General features: G+C 36.4%; 1 protein-coding gene across 3 annotated transcripts in view; it reads right to left on the bottom strand.

Moving 5' to 3' along the window:
• supt3h (SPT3 homolog, SAGA and STAGA complex component) overlaps positions 1 to 16,784 on the bottom strand; it is a 126,596-nt gene that overhangs the window by 29,195 nt on the left and 80,617 nt on the right. For all 3 annotated transcript variants that reach the window (XM_082143573.1, XM_082143574.1, XM_082143575.1), the window contains exons 4-6: positions 13,993 to 14,079; positions 13,357 to 13,450; positions 7,718 to 7,845 (exon numbers count right to left, since the gene is read on the bottom strand). In XM_082143573.1, the coding sequence (XP_081999699.1) occupies positions 7,718 to 7,845; positions 13,357 to 13,450; positions 13,993 to 14,079 (309 nt within the window). The remainder of the gene's footprint in view (positions 1 to 7,717; positions 7,846 to 13,356; positions 13,451 to 13,992; positions 14,080 to 16,784) is intronic.

The raw sequence follows: 16,784 nt of genomic DNA, 5'->3' as shown, positions 1-16,784 counted from the left end.
CAAATTATACCCACAACTGACGCGGCGGCCGTATAGGAGGACGTTGGCAAATATTTGATTTGGCCCGCTCGCGACTTTCATTTCATGCCAGTGTGGTCTGGATAAAGGGAATCTCAATTTGTAGCACTGCTAGCGATGAGATTTCCATAGGCTGAGGCCCAAGATATATTTTGGCTATCTAGTATATTTCAATGTGCGTCAACCCGCGCATCGGTGATTAACAGCCCGAGGCAGGCTATAATTAAATTTGTGGGGCATTTCATTCAGACACATGGCTAAGTTTAGACGATCAGACAGAAATGAATTTAAAGTGCCACTGTTTTTGCTCATAAAAGTCTAAAGTTGCTTGAAAGAGAGTCAGTGATCTCTGTGCAGTCATACATGCTGGTTTAAACAAACTGTGACAATTACTTTCAGGTCAAAGAGAACTGTATATGACACCTGATGCCACTCACAAAGAGCAAACTATTAACTTCCTGAACCTTTAAAGGGTCATAATCAATAATAAAGCATTCTACGTTCATGTTCAATCGTCCTGCGTAAAGGGCTAGGCATTTTTCTTTCTTTGCGAAACAATTGTTTTTATTCAGTAGTCAGGTCAATATAGAAAAGATACAACATTTAGAGTGTGGCCACAGCCACCCCCCAGGTAGACTTATACTGTACTGAGGAATTGCAGGACATTGCAGTAGAAAAAGTAAAAAGTAAAATACCTAATCAATAGATAAATAGAAAATATACATAATACATTTTACATTAAAAAGTCTAAACAAAGGAATTAACAGGGATTTTCTAATGCAAAACACAAATGCTGGTGAGGTTCATTTGGTCTGAGATCGGATTGCATTAATTTTGGTGTAAATGTGAATGCTCCGAACAATCTCAGACCACACTGAAGTGAACTGAACACAGACAATCTCTGTGAACGATTCAACTATACAATGCATTGTTAATGGAGTGCACCAGGTTCACTTTAATTTCCCCATGCATGTCATTTCAAATATGTTTCACCTTTAAATGTTACCATTAAAAAAAGAAAGAAACTTAAATGTTTTTTTTGTTTTTTTCAGACCCAAGTGGAATTTAGATTAAATATATTATATATTAAAGGGGTGATTGATTATGAATTCACTTTTCTAACTTTTGTTAGTGTGTAAATTAATGATGCTGTTTGAGCATAAACAACATCTGCAAAGTTACGACGCTCAAAGTTCAAAGCAAAGGGTTAGGGTTTTCTTTTAAAGAAATCGTTTTTTAAGGACTACAACAAACGGCTGGTAGGGACTACAGTGAGCTTCTTTACGGGTTAGTGACATCACAAACCCTAAAATTTACATAAACCCTGGCCTGGGAACACAATTTCGAGATTATCAAGACAGAATATGCTAATCCATGACTAGAAGATAACTACACATAAGCTACATAAATTCATCAAATAGTTGCCATTCAGAAATATTGTCTACATGTTGTCACTTCTCTTGAGTCTCTCCATCTTTGTTTGAATCCAGTCTGAACATAAAAGGCTTTTGAAATTTTCAGTGCGTGTATGTGTGCGGTAATTGAAGATGCTAACACACATGAGCTCTTGAAGCTCCGCCCTCTGTGCCAGGAGAAGCAGCTCATTTGCATTTAAAGGGACACACAAAAACGGTGCGTTTTTGCTCACCCTCAAAAAGTGACAATTTTAACATGCTATATAAAAATATCTGTTGGGTATTTTGAGCTAAAACTTCACATACACACTCTGGGAACATGAGAGATTTATTTTACAAGTAATTTGCTATGATATGCTAAGTGACATTGCTCGAAACAAACAAACAATAAAAAATAAATAAATACTGGATCAAATGAACTAAAGCACTTTCAAATTCAGAGGCATTGATTTATGATATATATTATATTTAATATAAGTATGTAAGGTAAGTGGTCTTATAATAATTAAATGAGTATAGTAAGTAAAAAGTTAGTAAATAAATGAATTAACAAACAAACATGTACAAAAAAGACATTCACTTTCAAAGCCAGGCACATTGTGAATTCATGCAAAAAAAAAATTCTATTTCACTCAAGTTCACTAAAAGACGTGTTTTTAAAGAGAGAATAAAATCAGAGATGCTTTTACATTGTCAACATCAAACAACATCTAGTTTATTAACTAGTTTACTGATGGCATTACTTTCCTTTAAAGAAAAAATCTAAATTTGGAAGAAAAAAAAAACTTAAGTTTTATGAAAACCCAAGCAAGCAAAAGTGCAAGAGTTTACAAAGCCGTTTTCAGCATTTACGATTTCCTAGGGAATTTGCAAAAGACAGATCACTAGTGTCCCAGAATAGCATCCTGCTGTCATCATGGCATTAAGGCAAAACAATGCGGATCCCACACATCATGACAAAAACACTTTTAAGCATTCCCATCTGAATGTGGCCGAGAAAATAACAGATTGTCAAGAGATCTTAGAGGGTCCTTGGGAAGATGGATGATCTGCCTAAGGAAATACAATCCACACACCACTGACAACAGAGAAGCCATCGCCGGCTGATCAAGTGAATTATACCCCTGTCCGACCCGATCGCGGCTGCCCTGGCTGTTCACACGTGCAGTTAGAGGACTGGACATCTGACAGATGTTTGACCCGTAAGCTGTGGCTTTGGAAATCCTATGAAATAATGGCCTGAGTATTTACACAAGTGTTGTAGTTTATTCACAGCAGCGAGAAAATCTAGTAGCGAGTAAATGGACGATGCAAATGAGGTAATTGAAATAGTCAGATTTACTGTAAAAGAGAGCTACTAGTATAGTGCTAGACTGATATACTAACCGGGCCAACGAAGCAGACAACATTTGGGTACTTTGCGCTATTTTGGCTATTGTTTTCAAACACAATTACTTACAAATTTTTTTATCTGGTAAAATTGTATATATATTATGTAAATACAAATATTATATTATATATGATATGATTGTATGTATATAATTAAATACTACTTTACAAAATAATAAACATTTAAATAATAAATAATTTATATAACAAATATTACATAATATTAATTTATATAATTATTGAATGCGCTACCTTTCAAAAGTTTGGGGTCAGTATTTTTTTTTAAATTTATTTATTTTAAGAAGTTTCTTATACTCACCAAGGCTTCATTTATTTCACAGATCAAAAACACTGTAAAAAAAAATATAATATTGTGAAATATTGTTACAATTTAAAATAGCTGTTTTCTATGTGAACATTTTAAAGTGTAATTTACTCCCGATGCAAAGCTGAATTTTCTGCATCATTACTCTGTGTCACATGATCCTTCAGAAATCATTCTAATATGCTGATTTGCTGCTCAATAAACATTTCTTATTATTTTAAATGTTGAAAACATCATATTTTTGTGGAAACGTGATGCATTTCTTTCAGGATCCTTTAATAAATTAAAAAAATAACAGAAAGATCAGCATCAATATGAATATAATTTTTTTTGTAACATTATAAATGTCTCTACTTTTTTTCTTTTTTTTTTGTGCTTTATTTCATCCTTTAATACTTTATACAATACAGATTGTTTCAAAGATAATAATAAACAGGAAAATAATGATTCGATGATGCAAACAGAATTCAATTACTAAAAAGAAAAAAAGTCTTCAGCTGAAGTCAGTTCTGTATTGATTCAGTTCAGTTTAATAACTGTGTAAAGTTCATCAATTATAAAATATGTTCAAGTATATACTAGTGCTGTCAATCGTTTACATTTTTGTAATATATTTTTTCTGTAATTAATCCCGATTGATCGCACCTAACATTAAAGTGTTTCAGATATTTTTTTACATTGTAATAATTTCACAATTAATCTTTAAATGAATGTAGAAATAAGTAGCCTATATTTTAAATATTAGTTTAATGGCATCTTTTTATGAAAGAAGGCCAGTATCACAGATACCAATACTGCTACAGATATGTTTTCTCAATTTTAGCCATTATAGCTAACAGGATTACAGTATAATCAAAAGCTATATATTTCAAGTTCAAGCACTGTCTGAAGCTGCTTTCTGTGCGCACGAGTGTGTGTGTGTGTGTGTCACACAGACAGGAGATTCACAGACACACGGCAGTACTGCACCGCGTTCTCTTTCGAGTCTTATCGCGCTTGAATGTTTTAACCCTTTATGGTACAGAGTTGCCATATTGCAACAATTCATTTCTACTCATTTCCTTTTTATTCAGAAAATACAATATATTACACTATGGAATTAAAAGGGCAGGCCTCAAGGTAGCCAATGATGCACTGTTTTTAAGTCACATGACATTTGAATGTCTCTCCAAAACTCTCTTTCCACTGTCACCTTCACAAGGAAGACACCTGTTAAAGTGCTCCAGAAATTGCTCTATTAACCTCATTTCTAAACATCTCTTCTCAAGGCGGATTTTTTGCAGCATCTTTGATAAGTAAATTAGATATTTTTATTGACAAATCAACACAGTTTTACTGTAAATTGAGAAAATATCAATGCTTCCATATGGCAACGCTGTACCACTATGGAAAAATAGGTATGTTGCAGTATGACAACGCTGTACCACAGTGAAATTGCAGTAATGTATTTCCCCATTGGGATTTTTTATAGATAGTAGCATCAACCATTTGATTGCAGTTATTTATTTATTTATTTGAAGTGTTTATTGTAGTATAGTTGTATTTATGTATAAATACCAAATTGATTTCTTCTTTTCAAAAAATTAATACAGCAATATTTTAGGGAAAGGGCAATAGGAAGAGTGCAGAGTTAGCTCTTCCATGTGATGAGAATGTTAGCCAAATGATTGGGAATGATAGGGATTAAATGATAGGGATCTACTTATTTTTAGTGTTCCAACTTTATAAATCTATCAATTTCTAAAAGAAATGTGCAATTAAATAAAAAATAAAATCATAATTTTAAAGAAAAACTACTTTTTTGTCCATTTTCCATTGTGGTGCAGCATTGCCAAGTACCCAACCCCACCCCCCAATTATTATTCTTTTTTTTAAATATTTTTTTGATTTGTATGATTGAAGCTATTTCATGTAATAAAAAAGTAAAAAAAAAAAATATATATATATATTTCATGGTTAGAACATAATGCGTACCACAGGGTTAAAAGTATCTGCGTGATCACATAATGTAACGCTAGCCAAGGGATAACGGAAAAAACGGAAGCTGCTTTAATTGCTTTAAATATTTTAATGTGTTTACTGAAAAAAATCAATTGCATGCGTTAAAACGTTAATTTTGACATACACATATGTAACCCTGTTAAAAGCTCAGGGAAGGCTGCGGTGGGAACTGGCAAATGGTGAACGTAAATTTAATGACAAAATAAGCAAAAACAATTAAAGTAAAGCGGCAACCCCTGACGGAAAACTGCAGAAAAAAAAAAACGGCAACATAAAGTCCAGGCCTGGCCCTCTATCATCTCTCACTGTCATCACTCCTCCTTTTATCCTTCTGGAGCTCCTCTGTGAAAATCGAGACCGGTGTGGCACGCAGGTAACACTCATTAACACTAGCACCATCGGACTTGCTCCGCTCCCACGGCTCTCGGCCCCGCTTGCCACAATATACTAACCATTTAAAATTTTGTTTTAATAAAGCTTTCGAATTACGAAAAAGTTATGTTTGGAAAAAGTTGTGCGAAATGAAGAATGAAAGAACAGTTTAACATTATGCACTCATCAAAGGTACATTTACAAAAAGTAAACTTGTGACAGACAGACATATGCTTCTACACTGTATATTGAAAAAGTGGGCGGCCACTAGCTAGCTACTAGTAAAGAAATATGAAAAGTCAAACATAAATTTGAGATTTAAAAAACCCTATGAAATCTGACAACTACATGATCACCCCACAACGTCTATATGCAACCGGTAAGGCGAGCAGATGGAAGAGCACAGGAAAACCAGACATGTGCTCTTAGCCACTAAAAGAGCTAGTTAAAGAAGACAAGGGGGTGGTGGCGGGGCGAACAGGGCACTAGATAAAGCAGCACAGTGCCGTGTGGTTAAACCATAAAGCTCCTCTCTCGAGGACTTCATGAGTGGGGCAAAGTGGGAGGCCCAGAAGGATATGGTTCCTTATTCCCAAAAGGTTGTCCTGATAGCTAAAACATACCCATTAAAACACTCAGTAGGAACAAAGTTTTGGGGGAAACCGCAGGCTTTCTTGGCCACATCCAGAACAGACTGGTGCTTGGATTTTAATTGAGACGGGACGTATAAAGTCTCATGGTAATACCCCCTTGTCCACGGTTCTTGCTTCAGACCTTTAATTACATCTTTCAGCTGTAATTTATTTATTTATGGCCATTTATTTCCCTTGGCACAGTGAGAACAAAAGGATGTTATAAAGACTCCTTGTGTGTATGCCACAAGAGTTCACGTTCATATCGAAACAGACTCATCAATGTCTGATTTGGCCTGATAAAGAATCGCTTCACCTCATCAAACTGAAAACGCTCCTGTTGACTTCATAATGACGTTTTCCAGGTCAAATTACCACTCTCTAGATTCACTCGTGGCTTATTTGACATCACAATGGAAACTCAGATGAGATGTTAAGACCAGTGGAGGGGATGAAACCCAGTCGGACCTTCTGACAGGAGTTTGATCCTCGGCTTCTTGTTTTTTATGGAACACGAGTCTCAAAACCACATTTTTCAGTGTTGTCTCAAAATCAGGTGCTCCTACGGTTCACGATTATATTCAACATGTTTAAACACCTCGTTTAAGTCAAACTTCTGTTCCACAATGACTACAAGAATAAACTGCGCCTGTTCATAGCGTTATTTAAGTGCACATGCTGTCTGCGTAGTTTTAGCACCTGATTCACTACAGAAAGTATACTGGAAATTAGAACTGATCAGTATTTTCATGGATGACTATGCTCTATACAGAAAAACATAAGGTTATTATGCACAATGATAAAAAAGGTTACACTTTATTTTGATGGTCCACTTTAGACATGCTACTAACTATAAGTAATTTTGCAACTACATGTAAGCTAACTCTGGTTAAAATATTAAGACAGTCTGCTTAATATCTGCTAACACTTTATTTTGATGGTCCCTCATGAATAGTAACTACTAGTCAACTAATAGTCTATTAATTACATGTTTCTAACAGTCTATTAATACTCTAATGAGAGTTAGATGACATGTAGTTGCAAAGTGACTTATAGTTAGTGGAATGTCTAAAGTGGACCATCAAAATAAGTGTAACCAAAAATAAGTATCCAATTAAAAAAAATTAAATGTATAAAAATGTTTCTGATATCCTTAGCCATCCACAAATAACTATATTAGGTTTTAGTTAGACAAAAAAAAAAAAGATGCACATACTAAGACTAAGTACGTGAATGTTTAGGTTTTGACGTCACTATCAGAGAATTTTTGCATTCCCAGTTTATTGATTTTATTGATTATTTGTATAATAAACTGATTTTTGAGAGTTATTGCATTGCTGTACATGTGAGCACGCTTAAAATCTCATTTTAAATGTACTTGACACAGTGCTAACTGAACTGCAGGATTTAAGTTTTTGGCAGTCTTTATCATAAAATAATAAACCGATTCCCCTCTTTCTGTGACCGCAGGATAATCCCCATGAGTTTCAATGCCGTCCACCCTCGCTGGCGTGCAAGCTCAGGGTGTTCAGGCTGAAGCACATTTCTGGGAGCCTCCTACTCACCTCCAGCCGTTCCTGCTTGACTTCATCCACCTCCTCTTCCTCCACCAGAGACAAGAATTCCCCCGTCTGGTCGATGGAGCCCAGGAAGTCCTGCGCCAGACGCTGCCTCTTGTTGCTGCTGTATTTGTCTGTAAGAGGACAGAAACAGGCACATTTGCTGACTCTCTGTCCTGAACACATCTGCAGGCCAGCTGGGCTTCTTAACACCTGACTCGAGATGCAGCAGCCCACTCACCTATAGTGCTTTCTGTTCTGAGTCATCTCGGCTCAGAAGCAAGCCAGACCTCAGAAAGCCAAAGCCTTGTAACTCTTAAAAATATAGGGAAAAAAAAGTTCTTTGAAATCTGCTATAGAACAAAACTATACACACTGTTTGAATAATGAAAAATAAGTGCACATTATCATCAGAGGGATCTGTGGATTGCTGTTTAGTCAATCAGAGTTCAAATTAATGGATTTGAATGATTTGTTGGATATTATAGAAAAAAAGGGGGGAAAGAAATAGTGCTCTTAAAAGGTTCAGACTGCTTCTACAAACATTTGTGAAAGAATAGGTCGCTCTCAGGAGCTCAGTGAATTCAAGCGTGGTACCGTGATAGGTTGCCATCTGTGCAATAAGTCCATTCGTGAAATTTCCTCACTATGAAATATTCCACGGTCAACTGTTAGTGGTACTATAACAAAGTGGAAGCAATTAGGAACAACAGCAACTGGCCATGTAAAACCACAGAGCCACAGGGGTCAACGCATGCTGAGGAGTCAATAGCTACAGACCTCCAAACTTCGTGTGGCCTTCAGTTTAGCTCAAGAACAGTGTGTAGAGAGCTTCATAGAATGGGTTTCCCTGGCCGAGCAGCTTCATCCAAGCCCTACATCACCAAGCGCAAAGCGTGGGATGCAGTGGTGTAAAGCACGCCGCCACTGGACTCTACCAGTGGAGACGAGTTCTCTGGAGTGAATCACGCTTCTCTGTCTGGCAATCCGATGGGCGAGTCTGGGATTGGCGTTTGCCAGGAGAAAGGTACCTGCCTGACTGCATTGTGACAAGTGTAAAATTTGGTCGAGGGGGGTTATGGTGTGGGGTTGTTTTTCAGGGGTTGGGCTTGGCCCCTTAGTTCCAGTGAAAGGAACTCTTAATGCTTCAGCATACAAAGACATTTTGGACAATTTCATGCTCCCAACTTTGTGGGAACAGTTTGGGGATGGCCCGATTCCTGGTCCAACATGACTGCGCACCAGTGCACAAAGCAAGGTCCATTAAGACATGGATGTGCGAGTTTGGTGTGGTGGAACTTGACTGGCCTGCACAGAGTCCTGACCTCAACCCGATAGAACACCTTTGGGATGAATTAGAGCGGACACTGCAAGCCAGGCCTTCTCGTCCAACATCAGTGCCTGACCTCACAAATGCTCTTCTAGAAGAATGGTCAAAAATTCCCATAAACACACTCCTAAACCTTGTGGAAAGCCTTCCCAGAAGAGTTGAAGCTGTTATAGCTGCAAAGGATGGGCCAACTCCATATTAAACTCTATGTATTAATAATGGGATATCATTAAAATTGATGTGGATGTAAAGGCAGACATCCCAAAACTTTTGGCAATATATATAGAAGCTCAAAGACGAACCTCCAATATGAGTGAGTTTTCATTTTTGTCACATGTTTTGTTCACTATGTACATAATTCCCACAGCAGCATAATTTCAAGCTCTACCACAGCGAACGACTTTCACTTTTTCCAGCATGTTCATGTGGTTCAGCGTCAGTGGGCATTACAGGCATAAAGCTCCAGGGTGGGAAAATGAAAAAAAAAAAAATAAGGAAAATGTTAATTAAATGAAAGGAAATACACTGATTAAACACACTTCTGTGAAGTAATGTCTGGTTGTGAATGACAGAAATAGCCCCAGAAAATGTTTAATCAAGGTTACTGAATTTATGACACCTAAATAACAGCTTGTTTTATGGGCTTCAGGTTCGCTGGTCCTGGCACGGCACAACCTTGAACAGACTGTAATTGTGGAGTTCCTCTGTAAACGGGGCAATTCAATCAAACGGTAAAAAAGTCACTTTGTACAAACTCCCTTTTTAAATGATACAAATATGTCGACACACATAATTAGTAGTGCATTCTGGCTTTAAAGAAACCTTAATTTGACATTTGATACAATATTTGGATGAATAACAGGCCTTGAACAATCTTGGTTTGGGCGAATAGTTAATCTAATAATGATGAAATGGTGCATTAAAATCTAATTAAATAAACACTAGTAAAAACATATTTGATCTAGTGGATTCATCCTTCAAAATTAAGAAGCACAAGTAAAAAATGGCTTTTTAAATGTGACTAACAGGGTGAGCAGAAGTGTTTCGAACACAGCAGATCAAAAGATAAAACTGTGAATAAAAATACATAAAGCTTTTCATATCACACAGTTTTTTTTACTTGACTTACCTACCTTAATTTAACTGAGCGTATGTTTACAGAACAATATGTCTAAACACGACCAACCACTCAACCAACAAAGCTTGCCTCCCAATTTACTTCCATAACTACTCGTATTTCCAAGTGAAACAGGATATTCAACTCGAAAAAATAAAAGCTAATATTTTATTTTACCTAATAATACGGTGAGAAGTGTTCAACTGGACAATTAGGTAAATCTAATAATGATGAAATGGTGCATTAAAATCTAACTAAATAAATTCTAGTAAATACTAGTAGCTTAAAGCCACACTAAGTAGAAATTGTGTTTTTGTCAAACAGCAACCCCTAGAGTCGCTGTGGAATACTTGCACTGTCGTAAATATATTATATTATAACGTTTTTACATGATTGCAGCTAAATCACAAGTAAATAGTCTATAGTCTAGGCCTACTGTATAATTTAATTTGTGTTGTTTTTATTGGAATGTAAACATTACAAAATGCCAGATAACATCAATTAAGTTAAATGTACGTCGCATTATTTCATAACATTGGCCGTTATGATGTCATTAGACATGATTATTGCAATTTATCATAATAGTTTGCAAATTGTGCTCGTTTATACTATTTACAACCTCTACGTTAGGCTTATTTATGATAATTATGTGAGATATTGAAAGCTGTGCTCATGATAATCGCAGGAATCAACGTCAACAGCGTCGTCTGATATCCCTCAGGACTACGTGATAAATACACCTCACAACACCTGAGTTCAGCTGGCAAACTAATTCGTGAGGCATAGCTATCTGATTTATCAAAACGATTCCATTTACACCTGGTCACATAAATGTATTTTTGCGAAACGGATTTAAATTCGATCTTCAATTCTCGCGCTATATGCAGATTTAATGGAGTGCACGTCACCGAAAGCAACAGATATGAGCTGCATTTTATAGATCATCAGCTAAAATTTCAAAATCAAGGACCACAATAAGAGAGAGCAGTAACAGCCCTGGTAAGATCATTTCGTTTCTTTACTTTTAATGATGACGATTGTGTGTTAAGCGTCTGCGACTTACTTTCACTTTGATTTGCGATAGTTTGCACGTTGGCTTGATGCAGTTGCTCATCTGCGGTGATGCTTATTCCAGCGCGTCATCATATCTGGATATAACATATAGCCTGTACAACGCTCTCACACGTTTTTTTTTTTGTTTGTTTTTTTTGCATTTTTGGGAGGAGTACAATTTACATATGTGGTTTCAAAAACCATATGCATTTACACTTGTCCAGTTTCGTCTGGAATGCGTCTCAGATCTCCTCCTGAAGTGGTTTGAGGGATCGGATTCAAATCCGTCTCAAATGCGTTTCGGAGGGCATTTAAACCTGGACTTCACGATCGGATAGCTATCCGATCTGAGAAAACGCATGAAGTGGCCAGGTGTAAACAGCCCCCATGACAAAAACATATGCACGAAAGCCGAAAACAAACGCTGGTTGGCCTCTCACGTCCAAATTTGACGAAGTGGTGGGGGAAGTGACGTATGCCGTAAAGCAGTCGAATTTTGTAGTTCTTTTTGTGCTCTGGTTACTACCCGAACCCCGAAGTTACATAGTGCCAGTAAAAGCGAGACAGACCCTGTCAGGCTATGGCAGACGTGTCATTCAACCTATTGTAAGTTGATGTACCATCACAAGGATCTTGGAAATATATTATGAAGGTTGAAAAGTTACATAGTGTTGCTTTAATTTAACTGAGCGTCTGTTTACAGAGCAGTGTGTCTAAAAGTCTAAACACGACCAACCACTCAACCAACAGAGCTTGCCTCCCAATTTACTTCCGTAACTATGAGTATTTCCGAAACAGGATATTCAATGGGGGAAAAAACATGCAAGACAAATTTTTTACACTGAGAATTGAACACATGGTGAAAAGAGTCTCTAAATGGAAAATAAAAGGGAAATCCTTTCAGATTTTAACATGCACTGCTCACAATAAGACCATGTAGGAACACATAGTAAGACAATAAACATGATTTCACAATGACAATCTAACGCTACACTATATCTCACCCCAAATCTGCTGAGCAACCTAAAAAAAAGACAATAGCGGTTGAACAGAAGTTCCTCATTTGCAGTGTAGTTTTGTTGTAGGGGTCACTGCACGAACACTGTATTGCATGGAAAGATATCAAAACCCAACTTCTCTACGTTGCCCTCTTTTGCAACCCTCCGAACACACCACACCAGAGTAAAACCACGTCCTAACACAGGCCGGCTCCCACCGCAGGCCTCCCAGGACAGAAAGAGGCTGTTCTCTCCTCACAATGAAACAATTCCCTCTTATATTTTATATCGCATACAATAACACAGATAATAGTCAGGGAACAATAATCTCCCGATTGAAAGCGTCACGGATAGGGTCACGAAACTCTCAGAGCCAAAACAACACGCAAGAAGAGCCACACGTTAAAAAGAGTGAGCCATGGAAAAGCATCTGCGTTCAGACACAGAGACTCTCGGAACGCTGCATTTCAATGTTCTTCCATCTCTCAAGTTACACTCTAGATGAGGAGCAAGAGTCCTAATGATACTCCGCATGACATTACACGGGACGTCCGCTGCTTCTGCGGATGGTTTTCCTCCCTCGTGCTCAGTTTTCGGTGGTATTGATGAGGGCGGTGGAGCACTGTTCAAAGCAGATTGATGCCAAAGCTTCTGTCTGCATTTTGGATAATGACTCTCGCTGATTGACTGTGGCGTACAAAATGACCTTGCTCGACTCTGCTCATTATGCACGGCTTCGTCGTTTAAGGCAACGGCCGTTGATGGGGGGAAAAATGTTTTGAATATCTTATGGAGAAAATCATTCTAAAGGAAAACATGCTAAGCTGCAATATATATGAAAGTACCATACATTAACTTGGGTTGGGAGTCGCAAACTGGTTCTCATTCAGAAATGGTTCCATTTTTAACCGCTTTTGGAAGCGAGTCATTTTCATGATGTTTGGATCCTTTAACGGTTCTAAAAGATTTGAATTCTCCCAAAATGGCGTAATAAAATATGCTGTGATGGTGATCTTATTTTCTCTCAGCAATACACGTGATTTAACATTAAAGTGCATGATTCATTGTTAGTTGTTATCAAAAAGTCAGGTTCAAAATATTTGCAAAACATTAGCGAATGAATCAGAAAATACTACACATCTCATACCTGAATCCAGCGGGTCTTCATCGTCGATGGTTTTTAGGACTTTGGATTTGTAGTCTCTGAACTGCATGTACTTGATGAGCCGGCGTAATTTTTTCTTAGAGAATAAAAAAAAAAAAAAAGAAGAAAGAAAGAAACAGCTCAGCTTTTAAACTAAAACAATTTCCATCCATCTATCCATCTCACAGTGATCTTTGAGTTCTTTTTCTCTATAACATTCAAGAAATTCAATTCTTTCTAGCTGGGTGATACATTCACAATTCTGCTGGAAATACTGAATTAATCAGCATTTTGAATATCGAAATATTTCAAAAATGAATAATATTCATAAGATTATGAATATAGATTATTCATGAGAATGAATAAGATTCATTATATTTATAAATGCTTGTGTTTTAGTTTTTGCATTAAACTTATTGAATCTACTTGCCTTATTGACTGAAATCATATACATATCAAGACATAGGGTTAGAAAAGATTATGGCAGATGTTTTATTATATCACCCAGCCCTGATTCTTTCTTTCAACATGTGATTGTAAAGCACCAGAACTACAAAAGCAATAACCAAACCAGTAGTTCATAAAAAGGAAGGGTAATGATTTATGTTGCGGTAATGTCTCATATTTGTGTGCTTTTACCTTGTCTTTCCTCATTAGAAAGATGATATCCTCTGGTGAAATGACCCTGGCCCCTCTCAGGAGGGCCACTTCAGCGGCCTGATGGAGCTGAGGGAGGAAAGAAAGGCAATTCAATCAGCAAAGAAACAATCAGCGCTCGCTAACATCTACCGAAATATGTTTTTAAAATCAGCGCATTGTAGGCAACTGACTCACAGCATGTGCAGTCTAGAGACCTTGAGGAAACTGATAAGGTTTATTTTGAGAGCAGGACTTATGGCGTGATGTGAGCTTCAGGTCTTATACAAGAACGTATGACTATTTCACTCAAATGTGACAGAAAATGTCCTTGTCTGCAATGTAAACAGAGAGAAACGGATCAAAACAACGGATAAAGATGAACAGACCACAGCAAAATACCACGTGATGGTGGTCTGGATATGGAAACAAGATAAACAGCCTAGAAATAGGATTAATTACTTGTAGCAGTGTTTTATGTGTCCTGGTTTAATGTAAAGATTAAAAAGACATAATCAGCTCGACCTTTTTATCAGCCAGTGCATGAGAGGTTTACAGAGGAATGTCTAAATCACATGCAAATAAATCTTTAAGCTTGAGAAGGACAAAAAAACCTGTAATGAAATATGTCTGGTGAAGTGCTATAATTTCACTTTGTTGCCAAAAGAGGAAAAACAGCTCATCCATCATGGTGGAAATGATAGCTGTTCTTATGTAAATCAACGTATCCCATGAATGCTCTAGAATTATGGCAAATCTCATGGAAGGACTGTAGTGTTAACTTACTGATATTTTTAAACCCGTTCTTACAAAAGAAAAAGAAAAAAGGAGGATTGAGTTTAACAAAACTATTCTTTGTAAAACTGCTTTGGAACCGTATATGAAAAGTGCTATATAAATATACTGAACTGAACTGAACTAAACCACAACTAATGATCTGTGACGTATATAATAACAAACATACAAAAAGAGCAAGATTTGATTACTTGTGCACATGGCTTCCTTAGTTAAAAAGTTGATTTCATGTTGAGGACGCACTTATATATGAGAATAAAATACAATCTGAAAAATGTAAAGCAAATACCTGCAAAGTAGGGCTGTGCAATGATTAATTGCGATTAATCGCATCCAAAATAAAAGTTGATGTACTTACACACTGTAAAAAATATATTGTCATGATTTGTAATCACAACATTTTTTCTTTTGTCAAATCAACTTAGATTATTTATGTGGTTCAGATATCATAATATTTTGAGTTTCTGATGATTAAATCAATCTCCTTCGTTGTATTAACAACATTTTTCAATTTCAATGAACTTAAAATTTTAAGGCAACCAGGTTACTTAATTAAAGTTAAAACAACATCTTTTTACAGTGCATAATATCTTACATAATATATGTGTGTGTACTGTGTATAATTATTTTGTACGTCACACACATGCATGTACATACTTGAGAAATATTTGCATGTATATACTGTAGATATATTTATATATCTATATCTAAATATTGTATATATAAATAACACATTTTTCTTAAATATATACATGCATGTGGGTGTATTTATATATACAAAATAATTATAAACAGTATACACAAATATTATGTAAAACACAAACATTTATTTTGGATGCGATTAATCATGATTAATCGCGATTAATTGTTGCACAGCCCTACTTCAAAGAATAAAATAACTTAAAAGATGACATTAAGCATCAAAAAATATCTGGATGAATCTCACAAAAACATGAAGCCTATTTAAAGCACTGTTAAGACTTTTTTTTCCATTTAAAAAATTGAATTGTGATTGATTATTTACAGGATTTATATGCTTTGGTTTATATTTGAAAATGTGCTTAACTGCACCTAAAAATAAGTTTCATTCCCTTTTAATTTGGAGAAATTAGTGAGATCCACCTATTTGGACTTGAACTAAATAAAACTTTTTTTTATTTAAAATCACTTTAAATTTAAACTGAAAAGGCAATGGAAAAAACCTATCGACATGCTATCCTCAATAAAGAGCTCTTGTTGGTAAAGCCACTGAAGGGCCCTTGAAATATCCTTGACTCTGGAGTGTGGGGCCAATTAAACTCACAGAACTGACTACAGCTCGTCCAAAAAAGAAAAAGATGCTATTCTTCATGAAGAGGTAAAAACTTAATCCACCTTGAGTCCTGGAATACACACAAGCAATTCTCAGCGTCTGTAAACATTTGCTGGTCATAAATATATTTGCTCGCGAGCGTACATGTGAGCGTGAAGTCTGCGAGCAGAACGGACCCCACACATGCACACACAGGGGGAGCATTTACCGCCCCGCGCCAGAAGAGTTTAATATAGATCTCTCTGGCCTGGCATCACACCAAGGTTGACATACCGACTGCCATGTCTGTCCCACCGTTTCACAGCGGAATAGTTTTTAATAGACAAAAATGGCCGTAAGTATGCAAAATCTCATCCCTCACTCTCCGCACGCATCCGAGCCAAAATTCCCATCATCCTCGGAAACCAGAACCACTTTCCTGAGGAATTATATTTATAAAGGACAGTATTCTGATATACTCTGCATTTTGACTCGTTGTACATTAACTTGTATGACCTATTCGACTTAATCTGCAATAGAAAACTAGGAATAAAAACGCATTTTAATAATCATTTATTTCTTTAAATGCACACAAATCCATTTTAAGGAAAAGTTTTCATTGAGTTTGGCCCAAAAAAAAAAAAAAAAAAGATCCCTTAAAAGTCTCACAGTATGGCTCTTTTCAGGCTTAAGGAAGGTTTTTCCGTAC

This window comes from Leuciscus leuciscus (genome assembly GCF_965113295.1).
Source record: "Leuciscus leuciscus genome assembly, chromosome: 17".
In the NCBI taxonomy this organism is placed as follows: Eukaryota; Metazoa; Chordata; class Actinopteri; order Cypriniformes; family Leuciscidae; genus Leuciscus; species Leuciscus leuciscus.
This window is presented reverse-complemented; position numbering and strand designations above follow the sequence as displayed.